A 25166-nucleotide genomic window follows, 5' to 3' on the forward strand; every position below is an offset into this window, starting at 1 on the left:
TTCCTTTTATTGATGCTTCTTTTTTATCTGTAATATCATTAGAAAATATTTAAATGCCCATAGAGCACATGAATCAGTTTTTAAAATGTTACTTTTATGCATTTGCAATTCTATATTGAATTTTCCTTTAAGTTACATAATCTTCTGGAATCTTTTCAAAGATAAATATTATACCATTATACCAAAAATAGTTTATACCATGTAGCATAACTAAAAACAGTGTAAAATAAAGTCCATTAAAAGAAGAAAGCATTATTAAATAAGAAAATACGCCAACTAAATCTCATTTAGTCAAGGTAAAGAGAGGAATTTCTAGCAATAATCTGATTAGCTAACATCAGCCATCTGTTTTTGCATGTTGTCTATGTTTTCCATTTCTGGTCTAATAATTCCAACACTCTTGTCATTTCAGACTCTGGTTCTGATGCTTGTTCGGTCTCTTTAAAATGTGTTTTTTTTTTTGTCTTTGGTGTGCCTTGTATCTCTGTTGAATGATAGACAATGTGCTGGGTAAAAGAAACTGCAGTAAAAAAAAGGTGCATAGTAATGTAGTGGAAAGGTGGAGTTGTGTATTCCCTTTCCCCATGTGGAAGGCTAGAGCCAGCCGAAGTTGGGTATATTATTTACTCCAGGAAGGTTGGACTTTGATGAAACCCCAGCAGTTTAGGCTCTAGCAAAATAGTTTCTCCTGAGGACGGAATGCTCTAGTGTATTTCAAAATGGTTGCTTTTCCCTTACCTCTGCTAGAAACATGGGGGGATTTTTCTCTGGTACTCAACTGGGAGAACTAGGTTAGGCTCCTGTAGGTAAAATTTATGATAGTGTAGGGTCCCTGTATGTCGAGGTTCCCCTGGAGTTTTTATATCTCAGACTTGTTCACACTGAGCTCCTAGCAATTTGTCAATTACAGTTCAGATTTCCCTACCTAGTCACTGATTCCTGGGTAGGTTCCTAGTATGGGATTTCTGTTCTGGTTAGTTGTGTTTCTTTCTACCTTCCTGTCAATCACTCTAGTTTTGGGGGCAGTAGTTTTCTCTGTGACTTTACGTCTTAAGATCTATGAAAAGTTGTTGATTTTTCAGTTTTTACTTGTTAAGATGGAGTGGAGACTTCTAAGCTCCTTACTTGCCAGACTGAGAACTAGAAACTTGGGCAACTTTTTGTGCTTTGTGGGCACATTAATTTTATAAACAAATTACCTGCTGCATTTGGAGAAATGGAGAGTATTGGAATGTTGGGGAAAATGAGAGTAGACTTGAAAGGAACAGTGTTATACTGAGACTAAAGGAAACTTGAGAGAAAAGTGGATGATCATACTTTTTACTTTGTAGTAATTAATCTACATATTAATTACTGAATGACCTTAAATACATTTTAAAATTGTCCTGGTTCTTAATTTTTCTCATTGAGTTCTTGAGAGGATTAATCAGATAGACTTTCCTCCTTTCCTTTTTGTTCTTTCCCTTTTTCTCTTTCCCTGTTTCCTTCCTCCCTCCCTTCCTTCTTTCCTTCCTTTCTTTTTTTCTGTTAACACCTGCCAGATGTCAGAGGTGTGCTAGGAGTGCAAAGATAATTTATAATTTTTCCCAGTCTCAAATTCTAAAAGAAAAACTAGATAAAATACTCTGTGGTAATTATGCATTTGCATAATTCCTGTAACAATGGTATAGCGGTGGTACAGAGAAAGGGGAAGGACATGAGAGAGAAGATGGTGGTCAGGAAAGGTTACATAATTAAGAAACATTTGATTAGACTCTTCGGGGAGGAGGAACCACTTTCCTGGTTTAATAGGAGGGGAGAATTCCACACAGTAGAACTGTGCAAAGGCAGGTGCAACAATACTACCCATTAAGGAAACTGTTCAGTTAGGTTTCCACATGGGTGTGCTGTGTAGGTTCAGATAGATGAACTTGTAGAAAGAGGCCATTGCCCAATCTGGGCAGGCCACATTTGCCATGTTTGGGTATCTGGCGCTTACCCCGTAGGTGCGACCCACCAGTGACCAGGGAAGCAACTTTAAGGGATTGCTGCTTTGTAATGATCTTTAGAATGACCTGTGGAGAGGAGTGACAATGAGAGAAAGGAAGACCAATTTAAACACTACTATAGTGATCTTGGAAAGTGACAGTGAGGACATTGCCAAAGAAGATAGAGATGAGTCATAGATGATAGATTCTAGAATACTGAGTGACTGATTGTGTATCAGGCGAGAGTAAGGAATTGAGGATGACTATCAGGTTTTCAGTTTGGACAGCTAACTGGATATGTGTCCTTAACTAAGAGGAGAAACAGAGAGGAATGTGGCATTTAATTTGCATGGTGGGTATTCAGGTGGATGTCTTCAGTTAACAGTTGAATAAATTGATCGGGAGCATTTAGCAAATTCTGAGTTGGAGATAGAGGTTTGGCCATGTAAACATTGACTGTTTTCTATTGACTGGCATAATAGGTCTGAGGAAAACATGTTGTACGAGAAGACTATGAAGTAATCTTAGAGCATGTCAACATTTTAGGATAGGTGGAGGAAGAAAATCTTGTGGGAAATACAAAGCAATGGTTTAAGATATGGAGGAGAATGAGGAGAGGGTGATTTTATGTTTTAATCTAATACATTGAAGAAGTTAACCAAGAGGAGTAGTGCACAGTGACCACTTTTGACACTGCAGCAGGAACAGTTTGTAGAGAGTGGTGGGGAAGTATTCATTAGGAGTTGATTAGGTTATGTAACTGAAAACCCTAAATAGTAATAAGATTAAAATTTATTTTCTCTTAAATGAAAGAAGTCTGAAGGTTGAGAGTCTAGAGCTGAAATGGCAGTTCCGTGAAGTTGTCAGGGATCTATATCCCTTCTACCTTTTTATTCTGGTGTTTTAGGCAGCGTGGAATGCTGTAACAAAGCACCACAGACTGCGTGGTTTCCAAAGAACAGAAATTTATTTCTCACAGTTTTGGAGGCTGTGAGTTTGAGATCAGAGTGCCAGCACGCTCTGGTTCTGGTGAGGACCCTCTTTCAGGTGGTAGACTGCCAGCTTCCCTTGTATCCTCAGTGAGGTCTGAGCTTTTCTTGACAGGGAACTTATTTATGAAGACTTCACTGTCATGGTCATGACCTACTACTCACCTCCTGAAGGCTCTACCTCCAGATACCATCACTTTGGAATTAGGGTTTTAACATATGAGTTCATAGAGGGATGGGAATATAAAAATTTAATCCATTGCATCTGGCATTCCTAAAGTGATCTCATTTTCATGGTCCAAGATGGAAACTGAAACTCTAGCCATCACACCCACCTTACAGACTGGTCACAGGATGAGGGGATGTAGAAGAAATGTACCCCCTTGTGTAAGTCTTACAACTTCAATCTATATCTTTGGCCAAAGTTAAGGCAAGTGAACACACCCAACTTGAAGGAAATAGAATATTATCTTTTAGCTGGGGAACAATATGTCCAGCTTAAAGTTTGGTTTCTTACTACTCGGGTGAGGGACCTTGGAAGCAACTAATCGTCTCTGCTATAAAAGAGGTTAAAATTGTGTGTTTGTTTAGGTGGGATTGGGGGGACAAGAATTGAAACATTTAAAGTTCTGTAAACTGAGCTAATCTGCTGTTTTGGAACATGCTATTTCTCCTGGACATTACTGTGGATAATCAAAAGGATCTTTTAAAAGATAGAAGAATAGATTATGCACCTAACAGTGTTTTGGTCTACAAACCATTCTACTTTCAAACACATTTAATTTTGCAGGTATTTAAGGAAATCAATTAAGGAAGGTAGACCGCTGCTAAAATATTATGCTTAAATTCTATAAATTAAATTTTGATATGCCAAGAAAATACTGAAATGGCATAGTAATCTGATTTAGTATCATGAACCTATTAGAACACATTTTATATTTAGCTGATGTTGTAATTGTCAATATTAGTGTAGTTTATCCCCTTCAACTGTTTTTGAATAAAAAATATGGTTTCTAATTATAAGGTAGATTAGGTTAACAGGATTAAACTAATACAGGATGTAACACTTCTCTACTCTTTGAAAACATAATATCTGGGGGAATTTGGAAAGAGTAAATGTGTTTAGAAACTACATATTCTTTCAGATATAGTTTTATAGTAATATACAGTATCTCTTTCCATTTATTGACTGGAACTCTGCTTGTCTGATTTTACCCATCAAACCAACTTCTCTGGAGTCAGTTGAATAATCTTTGACTGGTAACCCCAGATTTTTCCCATCGGTATAGTTAGCATGCTTTTATCTCACATTTTTGGTTTGGAAATTTTGGAACATTGGTCCACACTGATCTATAGGAACCACACACATATTCTTGAGAGACAGTTTGTTTTCTTAATGTTTGAGTGGAGGAGCAGGATGGTAGGAGAGGTGGTTGTGCCGGCAACTGCCTTAGGTTCAACTTTGACAGATGAGCTTGCCATTTCTCTGTCTTTTACTTGGTCATAGAGTGGTACTTCCTGAGTGGTATATTTCTTCCAGGAACATATTGAACCGTGATGTTTTGCAGTATTTTTCTAGACGTAGTGGACTGAGTTTTCAGAGCCATACATCCTAATTGCAACTCTTCTTCCACATAGTTCTATTGATCTGGAGTCACCCAGTTGCTCTGTCTGGGCTATGTCTTAATAATAATAGGATTATTTAATCTTATACTTAGGAGGTATTTTAAAGTTCATTTGGCCCAAACTTTTATTTAATGAATAAAGCCCCTACAGTATCCCCAGCTTCAACCTTTACTTTTTCAGAGTTTGGACACTCACATTTCCCAGCCCCCAAATGGTCCCAGCCCATAACATTTTTGGATAGCTGTAATGGTTACCAAAAAAAAAAAAAAAAAAAAAAAAAGTCTTTGGTATATAGAGTTCCAATTTACCTTCTTATCACTTTAACTCATTGGTTTTAGTTCCACCTTCTCTTGCCATGTGAACTAAGACCAATCCTTGAAATAGCTGAAAACCTGTAAGTATGTGAGCCTTTTCTTTTTGCAGGCTATGCATCACTGATACTCTCAATTACTGCTCATGATTTATCTTTTTTTCCTCATCTTTTTAGGCTTATCACATCTCCTTTTCAAGTTCTATAGTGTATTAATTTATTTAAAGATAAAATTAGCTCTTTTGGCAGGGTAGTCAAATACACTATTAATTCACAGTAAACTCTCAATCAACCAAAGCCTGTCTTTTCACATGGGCTGTTATTAAGTAATATTTATCCTGTCTAAGGTTTTTGATTTAAGCACAGGATTTTATATTTATTTTTATTAAGTTAACCTTATCGGATTTACTGCAGTGTTTCTGAGTACCTGTTCTTTGGGGATACTAGTATGTTAGTTATCGCCTTAGTTTTATTTTCGGATTTGATGATTATGCTGTGATTGCTTATCTACAATCAAGGAGTTAATTTGATTATTTCCATCTGGACTTAAGGAAGTCAAGATCTTTTAGTTCACTCTATTTTCATTAATTTAGGGACTCATGGGTGTTAAACACTTCTTATTGCAATCGATTGGAAATTAGTTATCCAGAGATTAATATAGAAGAGGTTCATGTTGTGTTTAATCCCTTTTTTTCCTCTCCTCTGTTTTTCTCTTTTATCTGTTGATTATTTTGGCTTCTTATTTAGAGATATATTTTAAAAAATTATTTTAGATAAAAATATAACTGAAGAATCAGGTTAACTTTAAATTTGAAAAATACTGATTCCATTTTATGATATTTTAAAAAATTGTGGAGTTTTGCTTGCATTTTTGAATACAAAATAAATTTCTGTATTTTGAAGTTTTTCATGGTAACCTAAATTATAATTAGGAAGTGCCATAGGAAATGCCATCTAAATGAACATTTTTTCCAATTACAAATGCACATAGTGAAGCTCATTTAATATGAGCTGAAAAAAATTAAGACCAGTGTGAAGAAATTTTTAATAAAATAAAATAACTAGAAGCTGCTACTAATTAATAAAAGACTGTCATAAGTGAAAACATTTTATAAGCTATAAAATACTATACATATAAGTTGCTATTATTACTATATTGTATTCCATAATAGAGTGAAAGTTTTCTATTGCATATTGATATATAACACATTTTTTGAAACCATTTTATTTTCAAGTACATAGATTTTATTTTGTCTACCAATGTCCATATAATATACAGGCATACCTTGTTTCATTGTGCTTTGCTTTATCGTGCTTTGCAAATATTGCGTTTTTTACAAATTGAAAGTTTATGGCAACCCTACATAGAGCAAGTCCATTGGCACCATTTTTCCAATAGCATTTGTTCACATCACGTCTGTGTCATCTTTTGGTAATTTTCACAATATTTTAAACTTTATTATTATTATTTGTTATTATCATTATTAATTTGTTATGGTGATATGTGATCAGTGATCTTTGATGTTGTTATTATAGCCGTTTTGGGAAACAATGTACCATACTGACCTATGACAGCCAATTTAACAGATAAATGTTGTGTATGTTCTGACTGCTCCACTGACTGGCCATTCCCCCCATCTCTCTTCCTTTCCTTGGGCCTCTCTATTCCCTGAGACACAACAATATTGAAATTAGGTCACTTAATAACTCTACAGTGGCCTCTAAGTGTTCAAATAAAAAGACTAGCATGTTTCTCATTTTAAATCAAAAGTTAGAAATGATTAAGTTTATTGAGGAAGGCATGTCAAAAGCCAAGATAAGCTGAAAGGTAGGCCTCTTATGCCAAACACTCAAGTAGTGAATGCAAAAGAAAAGTTATTGAAGGAAATTAAAAGTACTACTCCAATGAACACACAAAAGGTAAAAAATGAAATAGCCATATTGCTGATCTGGAGAAAGCCTTAATGGTCTGGATAGAAGATCAAATTAACCACAACATTGCCTTAAGACAAAGCCTAATCTAGAGAAAGGCCCTAATTCTCTTCAATGTTATGAAGGCTGAGAGAGGTGAAGAATTTGTAGAAGAAAAGTTTGAAGCTAGCAGAGGATCATGAAGTTTAAGGAAAGAAGTTGAATCCATAACATAGAAGTGCAAGGTGGAGCAGAAAGTACTGATGTCGAAGCTATGGCTAATTATTAGGAAGATCTAGGTAAGTTAATTAAAGAAGGTGGCTACACTTAACAGCATTTTCGATGTAGACGAAACAGCCTTGTGTTAGAAGATGCCATGTAGGATTTTCATAGCTAGAGAGGAGAAATCAGTGCCTGGCTTCAAAGCTTCAGAGGACAGGCTGACCCTTGTTAGAGGCTAATGCAGCTGGTCCCTTTAAGTTGAAGCCAATGCTCATTTCCATTCAGAAAGTTTTAGGACCCTTAAGAATTATCCTAAATCTACTCTACTTGTGCTCTTTAAGTGGAAAAACAAAGGCTGGATAACAGGACATCTGTGTACAACATGATTTACTGAAATGTTAAGCCCACTGTTGAGACGTACTGCTCAGAAAAAATATTCCTTTCAAAATATTACTGCTCATTGACAGTGTACTTGGTCACCTAAGAGCGTGAATGGAGATGTACAACAAGGAAATGCTATTTTCCTGCCTACTAACACATCTATTCTTTCGTGTAGCCCTTGGATCAAGGAGTAATTTCAAATTTCACATCTTATTATTTAAGAAATACGTTTTGTAAGGCTAGAGTTGCCATAGATAGTGATTCTTCTGATGGATCCACGTAAAGTAAATTGAAAACCTTTTGGAAAGGATTCACCATTCTAGATGCCATTAAGAATGTTTGTGATTCATGAGAAGAGGTCAAAATGTCAACAGTAATAGGAGTTAGAAAGAAGTTGATTCCAACTCTCATGGATGACTTTGAGAGGTTCAAGACGTCAGTGGAGGAAGTAACTGCAGATGTGGTAGAAATAATGAGAGAACTAGAATTATAAGTGGAGCCTGATGATGTGACTGAATTGCTACAATTTCATGATAAAACTTTAACGGACAAGGAATTACTTCTTATGGATGAGCAAGGAAAGTGACTTCTTTAGATGGAATCTACTTCTGTTGAAATGACAGCAAAGGATTAGAATATCACATAAACTGATTTGGTAAAGCAATAACAGTTTGAGAGGATGGACTCCAATTTTGAAAGAAGTTCTGCTATTGGTTAAACACTGTTAAACAGCATTGAATACTACAGAGGAATCATTCATGAAAGGACAAGTTACTAACTGTGCCAAACTTCACTGCTGTCTTATGTTAAGAACTTGCTAGTCACCCCAGCCTTCAGCAGTCACCACCCCGATTAGTCAGCAGCCATCAGCATCAAGGCAAGACCCTGTAAAAGCAAAATGATTATGACTCACTTAAAGCTCAGATGATAGTAGTATTTTTTTAGCAATAACAAATTAAGTAACAAATTAAGATATGCATATTGTGATTTTTTTTAGATATCATGCTATTGCCCACTTAATAGACTACTGAATAGCATGAACATACTTTTATGTGCACTGGGAAACCAAACAATTCATGTGACTCACTTTATTGCTGTGGTCCAGAATCAAACCCATGATATCTTGAGGTATGCCCGTAGATAATCCTTTCATGCTATTATCCTTTCCTTAAAACTCCCCTTTTTTTCCTGCTTATCTTATATTTCCCTTCATACCTAGCTTAAATGCCATTTCCTCTGTTAAAGTGCTTTTGTCAAGAGTCTCTTAGAATTGTCTCTTCCTATTCTGAATTCTTGATGTTTTTATTGTCTGTGCACCCATCATATACTACTTTTTGTTACTGAGCTTATTTTTAATTACATTTCATGCCATTAACAAGTCTGAAAATTACCTGAGGGCAAGATTTGTATCTTTGTTTTGTTTTGGTCTAAGACTCAGAAAAATAATAGGAACTTATTAACTGTTGATGATGATGAGCATAACTTTATTTGTAAAGTCTCTTAGGATGTTAAAAAATAGTTTTTGTTTCTAACATTATATATTTAGAATTAACTTTATGCTACTAATTTGTTAAATGTTTTCTTGGTGTTAAGATATATATTTTCTGACCATATTGCTGCAAATTTTACTTTAGTGGATCCTAAGTTAATGATGTTTCATTGGTTTTCAGTACTTTACACAAAATAGATGCTTAAGAGTTGTCTAATAAAGACATGAATAAATGGTCTGAAAGAGCAAATACTGTAATCGTTTAGAAATTTTAAACTAACACTAGGAAAGACATTAAGCCCGGGCGGGGCAGGGGAAACCCTGTGATTCCGATTATTTTATATGGAACTTAAAAAAAATAGCTACAAATAATGATTTAACAAATAATGACCATGCATTTATACCCTCTGAAAATCAGAGGCAAACAATTATCCGATGCCTTTCCTGAGTTGGAGTTTTCCTTGTAATACCTGCCTGTGCTCCTTCAGTGGTATTAAGAGTTCTGGGTCCTTGCATTTATAGGTGTGTTCTTCTGAAGCATTTCTTTTCTGTTCTGCCCGTTCCCTGAGGAGTATAGATTAGAGACATTGCTAGAATTTGTTATGAGGAAAAACTCTTCTAGAATTGCTCTAGGGAAAGTGGAAAATGGATTATGAGCACTAGCCTCACTTAATGGTGCATATTAATGTGGACACTTTAAATATGACAATAATGAGATAGGCCCAGCTAAAGACGTCATGAGAAGTTATTATGCTAGATGAGCATAGAAATTTGGCTGTGGTTAAAGAAATGGAACAGGGGAAACATTAAAAAAGAAGTTGCAAGAAGTAGTAGGGAATGTAACGTGAATGGGAGAGGAAAGCAGAAGTAAAGCAGAATAAGTCTAAATGCCAAAATGGCATGTGCAAAGATAGGGAAAGAAAATGGGAAGAATTAAGAAAAATAAGAGTGATAAAGCCAGGAAGAAGTTCTGAATAAGTTATTTTTGTGCTTAGTAGTTAGAAGAACTACATTAGACTACTTTTAAGCATTTTCCACTCATCTTAATTTTCGGGGATACTATGTAGTTTGCATTATTTAGAAAGATGTTTTCTTGGTTATAGTATATTGAAATACTTTATTATTAGAGTAAACTATTACTGTTCATCTGTACTTGAGGAAAATGTTACATAAGCTTGGGAAAAAAGATAATTTACAATAAGCTTGGGAAAAAAGCTACAAACTCATGACTAAGTTTAAAAATAACTTTTCTCATAGAAAATTTGCAAAGTACAGAACAATATAGAGAAGGAAGAAGCTCCATTATTCATTGTAATCACCATTCATATATTTATATATTCATATATATGTTTTTTTAGATATAATGCTATTGCACACTTAATAGACTACAGTATAGTATACACACACACACACATATGTATTTAAAGAACAGTTTTAGGTTCATAGCAAAATTGAGTGGTAGGTACAGAGTTCCCAGATACTCCCTACCCCACTCATGCATAGACCCCTCCATTATCCACATACCGTACCAGAGTGGTACAGTTATTACAATTGATGAACCTACATTGACACATTATCACCCAAAGTTCATTGTTTACATTAGGGTTCACTGTTGTACATTCTATGAATTTAGGTAAATATATGACACGTATTCACCATTGTAATATCAGAGTAATTTTATTGCTATTCATCCCTCCCAACTCCTCACCACCACCTCACTCCTGGCCACCACTAATCCTTTACTGTATGTCTTGCCTTTTCCTGTCTGTCATATAGTTAGACTCATACAGTCTTGTCAGATTAGCTTCTCTTAGTAATATGCATTTAAGGATGCTCCATGTCTTTTCATGGGTTGATAGCTCTTTGGTTTTAATGCGGAATAATATTCCATTATCTGAATATATACCATTTTATCCATTTACCTGCTGAAGGACATCTTCATTGCTTCTAAGTTTTGGCCATTATAGATAAAACTGTTATAAGCATCCATGTGCAGGGTTTTGTGTGGACATAGTTTTCAGTTCCTTTGGGTAAATACCAGCATACATGATTTCTGGATTTTATAGTAAGAGTATGTTTAGCTTTGTAAAACACTGCCAAAGTGTCTTCCAAAGTGGCTGTATGTACCCTTTTGCATTCTCACCAGCAATGAGAGTTCCTGTTGCTCCACATCCTCACTAGCATTTGGTGTTGTCAGTGTTCGTCATAATTATTTAACATTGTGTTCTATGTACTTCCATTATTTTATGTTTTTTTTTTTTTTGTGTACACACATATGCAAATGGTGTACAATAATGAATTCCATAGACTTGGATGTATAGGTTATTTTCATATATATATATTTTTTTGCTATTAGAAAACTGTGTCATGAAAATCCACATATAAATCTCTTTGTATATTTTATCTTCAGACTATATTTGAGGTAAGGTTGTACTATCAATGGTATATATATGTATTTTTAAAGCTTCAAAATTCGTATTTAAGATCACTTTTTATTTAGCTAAAATTACTCCTGTTACTCCTTTGGGAAATAATTTGCAATTATAATTTTCTTTTCTACCTTTAAATTTTCTGTACAAATGTTGAGAACCTTAAATAAATATAACATAAAGGTTAACAAGACTTTCATTAAAGACACTAATTTCAAATGGACATGCCAAGATTCTCCTGTAAAAAGATTTAATGTCATTTGACTTATTAGTTTCTTAAACCCTATGCTTTATTTGCCTGTTTTCTGGTGGAAGTGCTTTTATGCAATTAAGTGGAGGAAAGGATATTTAAGTAATGAACTGATTAAAAATAACTGAAATTGAATAACAAGATATGTGATATTAATTGTTCATGAACTAGAACATAAATTCAACATGGTTAATTCCAAAAGTAAAAATGATACTTAACCATTATGCTTAGTTTTCCTCCTTTTTTTAAAGAAGAAAAATTGACTTTAGTTGAAGATAATTAGGCTGGATAAAATTTCATATCCTAATCATTTTTAAGCGCCTTAAGAATATTTTGTCAGTTATTGTACTTTTGCTATTCATATGTGAATGCAAGAAATATTAATTCTGTTATAAAACTGATAGAAAATTTGTTGGAAAAAAGTTTTTAACTTCTGTGTAACTTCTGTCTTTAGTCTGAATCTGTAGGGTAATGGGGAATTGATGTGTTGTGTTTTTGATTTGCATTTAACTCTTAGGAAATTTCTATCAATGGTAATTATATTTTAGTTAAATCTTGATACCCACTGTGTCTTCCCAGCCCTGTGTGAGCCCTTTGCCTGACCTGGTGGAGTTTCACCCTATACACGTACAAAAGGGACTCCTATGCAGATAGTTGGAGGTTTTTTTTCTTGTGTAGCTTCCTCCACCCACAAATTCCAGCTGCCTTAACATTCCCTGAGTTTGGTCTCTTGATCTCCTTAACTCTTGAGACCATTGTCCTGTACTTACGTTTCTCCCTCACCACACAGTGTTCCAGAATGTGCCTTGAGGCAGAAAGCTAGGATGATACTAGTACTCAATATAATTTGTTTCCCCTTTCTCAGGTATTACAGGCCTGCACTGCCTGTTGCCCAGCGTCTAAAACAGTTGTTTCATATGTTATATCCAGTTTTCTTGTTGTTCATAGCTAGATGGCAAGTTTGGCCCACTTACTCCTCCACCTCTGGCATAGCATAAGCGGAAGTCTGTTGTTTGCTGTTAATGTTGATGTTAAAACATTGAAATAAAGTATGAGAAGACCTCCAAGGTTAATCGGTTAAGTATTAAGAAGATACTGCTATTCTGGGTGGATGGATATAAAGGCAAATCTACTCTCTGTAAGGTTAATACAAACAGATAGAAAGTAAAGACTATGACTTTAACTGTGTATATCATGATTCCATGGGCAAATGGGAGTCTGAGTATGAAGTATAGTCTTTGACGTGGATTAAATTGGGTAAGTGCTATTGTCCAGTGTACCCAGTACTATATTTCCAGTGTATACAGCTTAGCTAGAAGATTGGATAGAAAATTTTACTAAATTCTATGAATAACTAGATTTCTACAAACTGTTGATTAGTTTTTTTTAATTAATTCTCATTTATTTTATATCTTAGTCCTTTTTATCTCCCCAAAATTGATAGTAGTCATTTTAATTGTGAACTTGTCTGTCAGTATAAGGCAAATACTTCTATTTCTAGGCATATCAAATCATTTAATTGTTTCATACCTATATCATTATTCGTCTATAATATTTAGGACACCAGTGAAACGTTAGCAAAGTAGTATTGTTTCATGACCAGTTGTTCATCTAACTGTTAAAAAAATTTTCATTCCTATCCCTGTCTGTCTTAACTGATGTAATTATCCCTGCCCTAGAATATTTAATGTCCAGTTTAGTATCTTCAATATTGTGAGTATATCAGGTATCTATTTCTCTAAAACTAATATTGAGAATATACTAACATTAAATGTTTTCAGTGTGTTTAGAACACAGGCTGGTTATTAGTATTATTATGCTGTTGCAGAGACACAGTTTTGACACTCTGTATCTGGTTTTTAGCTTTACTTTTCATGAAGAACTTTAAAGACAGTGTCAGAAGCAGATTTGTAATTTTTTACACCCCCTTAGCACCAGGTTATAAGCTCTGTTGAAAATTTGATCAAGCTGATCTAGTTTCACTGCTAAGTACTTACAGTCTTATAAGCAGCCTCTCAGTGGCTGCCAAAATCTCCTTGGTACTTGTTAGCTAGCTGTGATCCAGCTAACTATTGGCGTTTTATCACCAAGGAGTTAGATTTGGATACTGAGGAGTCAACACTGAAGTTACACAGTGGCTCAGGAATAAGAGAGATCTCTTTCTTAGATCCAACAGTGACTCTTAAAAGACTATTAAGATAACTTAATCTGTTCTAAATTCTCTATATCTGAGGCTTCTCTGGTCACTGACATTAGGATTTAAGGACAAAAAGTGGGGAACGGTTTTTGGATGCAGGATTTTAGGTATGTACTACTCACCAGTACTAAATGGAAAGGACTAGACAGACCATTCTTTTTAAAAATCTTCTGGCCCTCTACCATCTTTTTATTGTTCATTCCCTAATCTTGAGTTAAGGAGAGAAAGAGAGGTCAGTGTCTTTTGAGGATTTGTGTTGTTTAAGATAACAGCTAAAACAACAAAAATCTACCACCCACAACTAAATGGACTAATTTATTTTTTTTAAATTGCCCTTTTTATGTAGGGATTAGGAGTCCTTGTGAAGGAACTGTTTTGGCAATGTCTATGTTAAACAGTATAGTTTTAGATTGAAAGGCCGAATCTTAAGGGTAGTGAGAGGATACTAATGGTTATCTAAAATAAGGGATATCTTACACTTGTCCTTTGAATGCCTAGATTAGAAGAAACAAAAGGATTCTATAAGTGCTTTATACCTGATCTAAGAGAGTCATTCATTTATTAAAAAATATCTATTGGGTACTTAGTATTTCAGGTGCTGGAGATATAAACAAGAGCAATAAAGTGCATTATAATAGTTTAATTTCAAGAGAAATTAGAAACAGCTGTTTTTTATTATCGTACCTTGTCTTCCCTCCACCTTTGCACATATAGTGATTTAACAAAAAAGAATTTTAAAATTGCAAATGGGAGTCTATTAATTGGAAGGCTTTACGTTTATTTGAATATTTTTTTCTTTTTCCTTGATACATATAAGAAGATGGCAAAATGCTCACAAAATCAGTTTAGGATGGATGTATTTTTTCTCATATTGAATAGCTACTTTCTCTTTCTTTTCAATTTCAATACTACGTCTCTTTGTAATATTTAAAAGATAGCTTACCTCATAGATACAGAGAACAGACTGGTGGCTGCCAGAGGTGGAGGTGGAGGGGTGTGTGTGTGGAGGGGGTGGTGGGAGTGAGATAGTGAAGGGAATCAAAAGTTAAAAACTTCCAGTTACGAAATAAATAAGTCACAGGGATATGATGTACAGCATGGTGACTGTAGTTAACACTGTATTGCATATTTGAAAGTTGCTAAGAAAGTACATCTTAAGCTCTCATTACAAGAATAAAAATATTCTGTAACCATATATGATTATGGATGTTAACTAGATTTATTGTAGTGATCATTTCACAATATATATGAATACTGAATCATGTGGTCCACTTGAAAATAATATAATGTTGTACGTCAATTATACCACAATTTAAAAAAGAGATAGCTTGCCAAAGACAGATTCTTTAATAGGTGATAGACAGATCTAAGTGTGAAAACTAGATCCAGGGTATTATGGTCAGGCTGACAGACATGGCCATTTATTGGTAGTTGGACTTTTATTACGTAGATACATACCTAAGGATATTTATGCATAGTTCCTGACTCTGTCTACCTCACAGGAATATTGTGAGGCATAATTACATCTTATTCACAAGTAGCACACATTGTAGTACATATTCTTGAATAGTTTTAGAAATATTAAATCATATGTTATTATAACTAGCATGTGTAATGTAAAGGAAACTCAATGAACCCTGTTCACAAGATTGAAAAACCCATCATATGATATTAATAGTCATATCTTCTGTAAATATTCTGTAGATTCCGATTTTAAAATTTAGGCCATTTTTATTTGCTGATTCTTGTGAAATAAGACTTGTTTTATATAAATATACACACACATAGATACTGACATGTACATATATATGTGTGTAGAAATAGAGTTAGGAATTAGCTGTGAACTATAGGTAGTATTCACCCTTTATTTATGTGTATCTTGGAAAACTTCTATGCAAATTAACAGTACTGTCTTAGAAAACTTCTATTTTAATATCTTGCCCACAGTTCCTTATTTGCTGCCATTTCTTTCAGAGGAAGGATAGCTAGAATATAGAAAGAATTGAGTGAAGTAAGCTCTTTACCCTTTTCCCAGAATGTGAAGTCCCTTAATTTACAAGGATAGTTGAGAATTTATGGTTATTAGCCTCTTAAGTGACAATATCTGTTGTAGATGCCTTATTAGTTAAATACTTAATCTATCCTAGTACTGTTAGATGACACCTATTCACAAGCTTGTAAATGTGAATGATAATATTTATGTTTTTGTAATTTTGTCATTTTCACCAGATAATTTTATATAACTTTAGTTGGTGGTATAGTTAATGACATTTCTTCACATTAAAGTTCAAGAATTAGGCAGAAAGAAATCATTTAAGTGCTTATTGAATGAGTATAGGATAGCTAAATTCTGAATTATATTTTTTAAGCATGAAATTAACATAAAATATTTTACTAAAAGAGCCAGTTTTCTTTTAGTTATTTTGTAATTGTTCACATTCTTTGGTTAAAAATCTTTGTGCATTAAGCATTTCTATATTTAGGATAATTTTTTTAGATTAGATTCCCAGTAATAGAATTATTGGATAAAGATGGGTGAAAAATTTTTTCAAACTTCTTGATGTATACTAATTGCCAAATTACTTTTGAAAAGACTTATACCATTTATTGCCATTAGCAGTGTTTGCATATCCATTTCCTTATACATTATGTATTTTTAGGTGAGAATCGAAATTGCATTTTCTTTAATGTGTTTCTTTAATTCTTTAATTCCTAGTGATGTTTAACATTTTCCTTGTTTTTAAAATTAGTTGTGATTTTGTTTTTATCTCTTCCCATTTATCTATAAGGGTTTAGTATTTTTCTTTTCATATTAGTTATTTCTATATTTAAACATCAAAAGTGTCAAATGTCTCTCCCTCACCGCCCCCCAGCAAAGCAAAACAAAACAAAACAAAACAAAACCTGACCAAAATTAAGTCAGATAATAAACTGGGAAAAAATGTTTGCAGAAAATGTATCAGAGGTTTAATATTGCCAAATATCTTAGATTTTGCATAGTATGCATGACAAAGTTTCATCTTCTACTGGAGACACAAAGCTACCATTATGATGGGTAATCAGAGGACAGTGCTATAACAAGAGCTGCCCTTAGGCTCCTGCAGGAGGCACAGGATGTTTGCCCCAACTCTAACTCAGCCATACTGGTTCTATTGCTTTATTTAGTTTTTCTGCCCCATCATTACTTGTTGGACTTCATCTGTCACTGATTATTATTATTAATGTTTCTACCAGTTGAATAGATACAGTGTATTTCATCAAAAAGTTATATTTCTTTTAGGATCCTAAAAAGGAAAAGAAAATGTTAATATGAAAATATATACAGGTTAAATATTTGTGTATTTAATATTTATCTTTAAATTTTCACCATTTGGTAGAAATCAGACCCAAATAAAATGTTGTCATCATGTGTTTAATGATCTCATATCACTGGGTAAAGGGATCATGCTATGATTTATTTACCTGCATGGATGGACAAATTTCATCCCCCACTTCCCTAGAAACCATTTGTGTTAAAACAGTACCTTTTATTGCAGGGTTCCCCCCACCGCCACCACCACCATCCCAGAACCTTCTGGAGATCTTATTCTGGCCCTAATGCCTCTATTGTGGGGAGCTAATGGGAAATATACAATGTCTGTAACAGAAGGTAGAGCAAATACTTTTGTTATTGCTTTGGCTCCTCTTGGTTTCTCAGGAGCAGGAAGGAAGATACGAAAGGAATGGCAAATGCAGGAGAGATTGTGGCATTAGAATCTAGTATATGACTTGGTAACATATTACTGGCTGTGAGAGAATTAGCTAAAATTATAAGAGTTGTTAGTATTTAGTATACTCTTAAGACTCCCAACATCACTCAAGGAAAGTAGCATTCTTCCCATTTTACAAATGAGGAAACTGAGACTCAAATAGTGTTTTATTCAAGGTGAGCACAGGTACTGTAAGCAGATGGAGGAGGTGCATTTAACTTTGGGTATGGTCGATTTAAGAGAGAACTATCTTGTTAGAAACTTCAAACAGTAATTTGGAGAAGCAAGTTTAAAGCTTGATAGAGAGGATAGGGCTGAAGAGATAGGTTCAGAGAATCCTACGTACACAGGTCGTTGTTAAAATATTGGAGATTTGCTGGTGATGTGTTACGGAGTCATCATGGCAGTAAAGTTAATTAACTGTTCACCCATGCAGTGCTCCCACTCTGTCTAGAGCACAGATCCTGACTGCCTGGGAAGCACTGATTTTGTTTAAGGAAGGTTACAGAATGTGGATATATAAGGTGGCATTATAGCTAGATTTTTCTTATCCCTATCCCACTTGATCACACTGTGGGTAATGATACGCTGTTACAGATTCTAAGGGTAGGGGGACAGGCACATCCTTTGGAAGATGCTTCAGAATCTCTGGTTGTGTAGTTTGAAATCCTTTCCTTCAAATGATTTTGTGTCCCTTTCAATACATTTTTTTAGAATCATTGTCTTAGGCCCACAGAAAGAATGGAGATTGTTGCTTTTAATTCTTACTATTAAAGAGATACCCTTTTTGTTACCTAATTAATTGGGGAAAACATAGAAGAAATATATGAGCCCCTTTAATAGTTGTAAAGAAGAGATTACAAGGAAGTGATTTGCTTAACTTTAAGGAATGATGTTTATTGCAAGAACATAGCAACAGTTGTGTTCTGGCCTTCACTGCACTGGAGTCTGTTTTCCTCCTGGCAGGCCCTCCACTGTGCCTCCGCTACCCTCTGCCTCTCACTTCCAACTTCCCCACGCTTGGTGGACATCTTTATTGTTCAGCCTTTGAGTTAGGCCTGGAATTCTTATCTAGCCTGCACCACTGATTTGGTGCTAGGCCCAAGATTTTACAAACTACAAGGAAGTACCTGAGGCTGTTTCTTCTGAGGTAGGAAGTAGGGCGCCACTGCCACTGGCAGGCAGTTTTGAAGCTTCACAGTCTCTCCAGGAAAAATATATGAATATTCTGCATTTTCAAGATGAAATTTGCCCTCATGGTCAGTGAATCAATCATGTGAAAGGATTGGGAGTGGTTAGTGGAGAGACAGGGTGTATGGGATATGTGTGTTGGAAGAATGTGTGATTAGAATCACCAGTAGGATTTATTTTTTTGTTTGAAATTACAGGAGTATTCCAATTCCTGATTCCCTTGTGTGGTAGTATGGGGATGAGCCACACTTCCACATGGACATCCTGCTACCAAAAGGAGCATTTCATATGCCTCACATGCATTAGGGTAGGAAAAGAGTTGAAAAGCACAAATCTAGGAAGTGCCATTCAACTTGAGGTTAGGAGATATTTCTAAATTACATCCATAGACTCACTGTCAATAACATGCTTTTCATCTACGAGAGACTTCAACAAATGTCTTCTTTCCCATGCTGTTTAATATCATTCTCAGAATAATTCTCATTTTAAGTGTTTGGCACTTTAGGAATGGGGAAAGAATCAAATGAACGGAGTAACTAGATTTGTGCAGACTTTCTCTTTTACATGATAAATGCGTATGTTTTCATGAAAATGAAGAAAATATTCATTTTTGCAAATACCATCAATCTTTAACAATCAAAAATTCACTTGGCAAGAGAAGCAGTGTAGCTATACCGAAATGTGGTTATTGTTACATTGTTTTGTTTACTGTAAACCTGGCTCAATATTGGTAAATATAGTGTAGCAGAAATTGAACTGTTGTGAGCTATCTGGGCATTGGTCCAAGATATCATTAAAAATACTGCCTCAGACTAATTTGAGTTTATGAATACTATTTGTTAACAGCTCAACTGAAATTGAGCCACATGGTGTAGCTTAAAAATTCTGAATCCATAAAATAATGAGTGTGGTATAAGTATATACTGGGTACTTAATATTCTGTATATGACTGATAAATTTGGTATTTTGTGTCAACCTTTAAACTGTAAGCACTCGAATGCTTGATATGATCTGATGTCTTTATAGTTTACTTAATATTGTAATTTGCTATTAATTTGAATGCCTTATACAGTAAAATATTGTTGGTTTAACAATCAAACCTAAATAATAAGGAGAGATATTAAAATGGACATTCAACATCTGTTTTAACATATGGATATGCAAACAGCTAAAGTTGACATTAACATTCACCAGAGAGATTGAAGGACATAAAGTTGTTGGAAAGGTCCAATAACTTATTTTACTATTAATGAAAGGTAATAATTATACCTTAAACTAGGTTAAGAGGATTATTGTTTGGTTATAAATTATTAATTATATTATATGTAACAAAGGAAACAAGGTTATGGTGAGATGATCCAAGACAAAATCTGTATTTAGATGTTTCTTACCAAGAAAATATGTATTTGTCTTTTTCTTTGTGTGCTATTTTAATTAGTTTAAATTCTTGCTAGATATATCTATATCTATATAGATATAGATAGATATATAGGTAGTAGTATGGGGATGAGCCATATATATGCACTGTGTGTACGCGCGCGCGCGCACACACACACACACACACACACATTCACATTTGAAAGGATATGGGAAGAGTTGATATTCTGTCACTGTTAAGTGAATAAAATATTTTTGTAATGTAAAGGTATGTATATTATTTAAAGAATTAACTTTAAATATTCCTCTTCTCAATAAATATTTTATTCATTTTCCAGGTTAGCACTCTACGTATATGAATATCTGCTCCATGTAGGAGCTCAGAAATCGGCCCAAACATTTTTATCAGAGGTATGTTTTATGTATTTTCTGCATTATATTTTGATATCTTATATAAGCAAATGAAAAAAATACTATAACAATTATTTAAAAGAAATTGAATTTTTTATATATTATATAGCAAATGCTCAGTTATCAGTATCCATAATGTATCTTTTTGTAAATTATTTGTAAGCATTTTTAGTATTCCAGAATGCCTCTTCTGTGCCACTAACCTCCTATTGAACTTTCCAGCCATTTTTCCTCCTTAGAGATGGAAACCAATATTAGCCTTGACAACAGTAATCAAGAAAGCAAATTTGCTTTTAAAAAAAGACAAACACTACCATGTCTCTAGTTTCAATATCTTATTTGGGCATTATTCACAATTTTGGGAAATATGCTTTTTGTTTATTTTTATTTTGTATGGATAATAGTGGATTGATGACTTGATTTCAGTTAGAAAACATTTTAATAATCTTACTTTAAGTTCTTGTTTGTCTTCCTGTTTTTCTCCTTCATGTATATTTAAACTTTAAATTTGAACTTTCTCACATTGGTACTTTTTCTTTTCCAATTTAAATAATGAGATTGAGGAAGATTTTATTTAGTTCTGTTGTATGCCAGGCATTTAATGTGCCAAGGCATTTTACATGTATTATCTCTGATTCTTATAAGAAATTAGCAAGGTAGATGGTATTTCTGTTATACTGATGAGAACAACAGGACTCAGAGAGGTTCTATAATTGGCTCATGGTCGCAAAGCTTAGTGAATTATGGAATTAGAATTCAAATTTAGGTCTATGTTAATTTCAAAGCTCCTACTTTTCTCTCTATATCTCTGCTGTCTGTGACAATAGCCATTTGCCATATTACTATTTGACTATTTGAGCCTTGAAATATGACTAATCCAAATGAGAAGTGCTATAAGTATGAAGTACATACTTAATTTTGAAGCTGTAGTGTGAACAAAATAATATAAAATATCAATAATTTAAATTTTTTGATCATCCATTGAAATGGTAATATTTTGGATATATTGGGTAAAATAAAAATTTATTGCTAAAATTAATTTTACCCTTTTTTATTTTTTAATGTGGCTACTAGAAAATTTTAAATTATATGTGCAGCTCTCATTTGTGGCTCATGTTTATGTTTCTATGGGACAGTGCTGCTCAAAATCATGTTGTCTGGAGTGATCTCACTAGTTTGGCCCCTCCCTGACCTGGGACACAATAGACAACTTCTTGGTCAAAGTGCCCCACCTGAGGTATAGCCTTCTTGAGAGTCACTTGCTCCCCAAACAAACACACAAATAAACAAACACACATAGCCCCTCAATCTTGTATCAATTAATTAGTGTATGTGAACTATTAGGCCCTATTTTCAATCAAGAGTTGAGAGATTTGCTTAAAACACATGTCAGTTGTTTTACCGTAGATGTAATGTATTCAGTATAATAAAAATTTCAAAGTTAATTCAAATCAAAACAAGTTTCGTGTATCTATATCTCATTAAATTATTAATTAGAAGACAGTCTGTGACCCTTCTAAGTCACATTCATTGTGATATTACAGAGGAAGTTATTGAGATCGCAAGGATGTTCTTAATATTTGTATTATTAATCACTGGCAACGTATAGTGTATTTAAAAGAAACTAAAGCCAGCTTTGGAGACTTTCTAATTTTATTTTAATGCAGCTGAAAACTTGATAAAACGATGAAAGGATTTACTGATCTCTTCCTTAGATTGAGGACCATTCTGAATTGGCTTAATTTGCTGAATCCTCAGAGGTTCCCAAGACTGTATTTTCTTGCCAACATTGTGAGATATCAGACACAGTGATTATTAACCTATCAAAAAAGAAAACTGTCGCTAGCTTATATAAGGAAGTTCAGATAGTTGGACTGAAGTGGATTGTGTGTATTTAGCAGATAACTATGTACCGTACTAATATGACTTGAGCTCAGTGGAACTGGATATACAAAATTTCTAGGGCTATTTGGTAGAAATGAAATTAATTTCAGAAGAGATTTACAAATATTTACCATGGTTTTTTTTTTTCTACTCTGAATTTGGGATACAAAACAGGATTTCTCTGAATTATCAGTCTGGTTCAATTTTATGAAAGGAATTTGTTACGCCGAGAACAAACTATTGTTACCAAGAAGAAACAGCTTTTCTGGGCTCTGGAGATGAGTGTATGTGATTCCCAGAACTATTCTTTGTAACTTGTCAGACTCTGAGTGGCACTGTGAAAATACATTCTCGTTACCTAACAAATGTGGGGTTGACTATAGGGAATGGCTTGATGTCTTTAACAAATTAATTAAGAATTAGAGTATCTCAGAGATCTGAATTTTTTTTCCCATCTTAAAAATTTTTACATTGTTTATAAAATATTACTGGCTCCTATTTGCTATAAATTAGTCAATAGATTAGCTAGAAATAGAAGCTTAAAAACATCTAACAGATTGCTTCTTCGGATTTTATTAGGAATGCTAAATTATTGAGCACGATAGATGCCAAAATTCTGTTCTCTCTGTTTATAGTTCACCTATATGAAGAGAGAAAATAATAATTTTCTAGCCAGTTTTTTGAACTTTAATTTGGAGGCAATATAGTGTAGTGGAAGAGAGCATAGGCTTTGGGGTCAGACTTCTGGATTTGGGTTATGTTCTCCATCTTATTTACTTACTCAGTTTTCTTAATTATAAAAAAAAGATAATCATAACACTTTAAAGTTGTTCTAAGGTTTAAATGAGTTCATAGATACAAAGTGCTTAGAGGGGCCTGGTGTGTAGTAAGTGTTCAAAGTTAATTTTAACATTCTTAGTCAATTCTTTTCTATCTTATGCAGTTTTTTTTTTCTTTAGAGTTACAAGTATAAATACATATCCTAATTGTATGTGTGTGCTCCTAGGGCCTGTCACTTCGATGGCTACATTCTTCCTACCCTCTGGGGTTAGTTTTTCTATCAAAATGGCTCTAGCTCCAATCCCTAAGGTGATAGGTTGTCTCAAGTCCTCTGTAACATTTCTGGACCTTCCTAGGGGGAGAGAGGCTTGGGATTCTTTTGCTATAATTTTTTGCTCCTAGTAAGTATTGTAGCCCCACTGCTTCTCCTGATTCCTTTTCTTTGCCTGAAGTTTTCTGTTTTGTTTATAGCCCCACAGCTCCACTAACTCATGTCTCTTGTGTATAAAAGGTTCTTACTGAAGGTTGGGAGAAAACTAAAGAATATAAGTGTTGCACAGTACAAACAGCAACATTAACGCGAATGTTAGACACAACCATCCTTAAGTTCTTTGGTCTCCCTGCCACAGGGAATTTCTCGATGGGTGTTTGCTTGGGGGCTCTGTTTGCATTCCATCTTGTTGGTTCCTCACAACCTCTCCCATTATCTCCCTTTCTGAAACCCAACACCCCTCCACGCCCCCCCCCCAAAAAAAAAAGAAAGTACTTCTTCCTGCGAGACAGTCAGCAACCTCCTAAATTCTTATCATTTTATTATGTAAAATATTAAGTATTTGTTCTCTAGTTTCTAACCATTCTTAGGGGGCCTATGCCTTTCTGGGCCAAAAAAATAAAAACAAAAATAGAAAGGATTCATCAACGAGCTTTTCTAATAAAAGATATTCCTCTTTAAGAGGACGTCTGCCTTCCTTCTAAAGTAAAGCAGTAGTATTCAATAATAAAACTTTCTGTGAGTATGGAAATGATCTTTAATCTGTTCTGTCTAATAAGTTCTCCACTAGTCACATGTGACTCTTGAGTGCTTGAAAATTGGCTATTGCAGTTAAGGAACATTCCATTAAATTTAAAGAGCCACATGTGTTTAGTGGGTACCATGTTGAATAGCACAAGTTTTGGGTTACTCTCTTCAAAGTGCAGTCAGATTTTTCTTCTAGTTATACATCTATTTTCTTTAATTTTTTGAATTAAAGTGTAAAAATTTTTACTTTTTTTTTTTTTTTTTTACATTTAGTTTAGTGTGTAGATGCACCCATATTTCTATACGTGGAAGATTTTTTAAAAATTGTGGGCACAGTAGGTTATATCTAAACTAGAAGTCTCAGGAATTTTGCCTAAGAACAAACATACACATAGGTATACAAGTTCTTTTTTCAACAAAAGGGAAGTAGCTTTATCCTTTTATGATGTTATTATTTTTTTTAATTCTCGAAAAGTATGAAACGATTTAGGAATACTCTGAAAAGTTTGGAGCTTATGAGCTTCAAACCTGCTGCTGTGCTGTTGGAGATGCTGTTAAAGGGGGTCTGAATCATCCAAAGAGGTCCCATATTGACAGGGCCAGCACCTCCAAAAAGGTGCTGCTGACATCCAGAATTGTCCCACCCTTGCTGTTGCTGATGCTGCTGCAGAGGCGAGCAACTGCCTCACTTTTGGAACTAGGGGCAGGAAGCTTCTCTTCTCCCTCCTGCCTTTTGATCTGCTAGTGTCTCCTGATGGCAGGACTTAACAGGAAACCAGTTGGCAAGAAGCCCAGGAAATGTAATTTTCAGAATCCCAGCACTAAGTGTAATGGAGTATAGAAGGATGGGTGTGGGGCTGAGAGATAATGACCAGTATACCTTGCCAGAAGCAAATAATGATGAAAAGTTAAGCAGATGTGTGTGTATATGTTCATGTGTGCACGTCCATATGTTTATCACTTTTTTCTTTGTTTACACTAATGT

The 25166-nt window shown here is 34.4% G+C and overlaps 1 protein-coding gene and 1 pseudogene across 4 annotated transcripts in view; both read left to right on the plus strand.

Annotated features, from left to right (window-relative positions):
• Positions 1–25166, plus strand: part of SSBP2 (single stranded DNA binding protein 2) — a 244599-nt gene that overhangs the window by 48295 nt on the left and 171138 nt on the right. For all 4 annotated transcript variants that reach the window (XM_016123364.2, XM_016123359.2, XM_016123371.2 and 1 more), the window contains exon 2: positions 20427–20499. In XM_016123364.2, the coding sequence (XP_015978850.1) occupies positions 20427–20499 (73 nt within the window). The remainder of the gene's footprint in view (positions 1–20426; positions 20500–25166) is intronic.
• On the plus strand, positions 6514–8323 carry LOC118606667 (annotated as a pseudogene).

The sequence above is a fragment of the Rousettus aegyptiacus genome, unplaced genomic scaffold, assembly GCF_014176215.1.
Source record: "Rousettus aegyptiacus isolate mRouAeg1 unplaced genomic scaffold, mRouAeg1.p scaffold_m13_p_8, whole genome shotgun sequence".
NCBI lineage: Eukaryota > Metazoa > Chordata > Mammalia > Chiroptera > Pteropodidae > Rousettus > Rousettus aegyptiacus.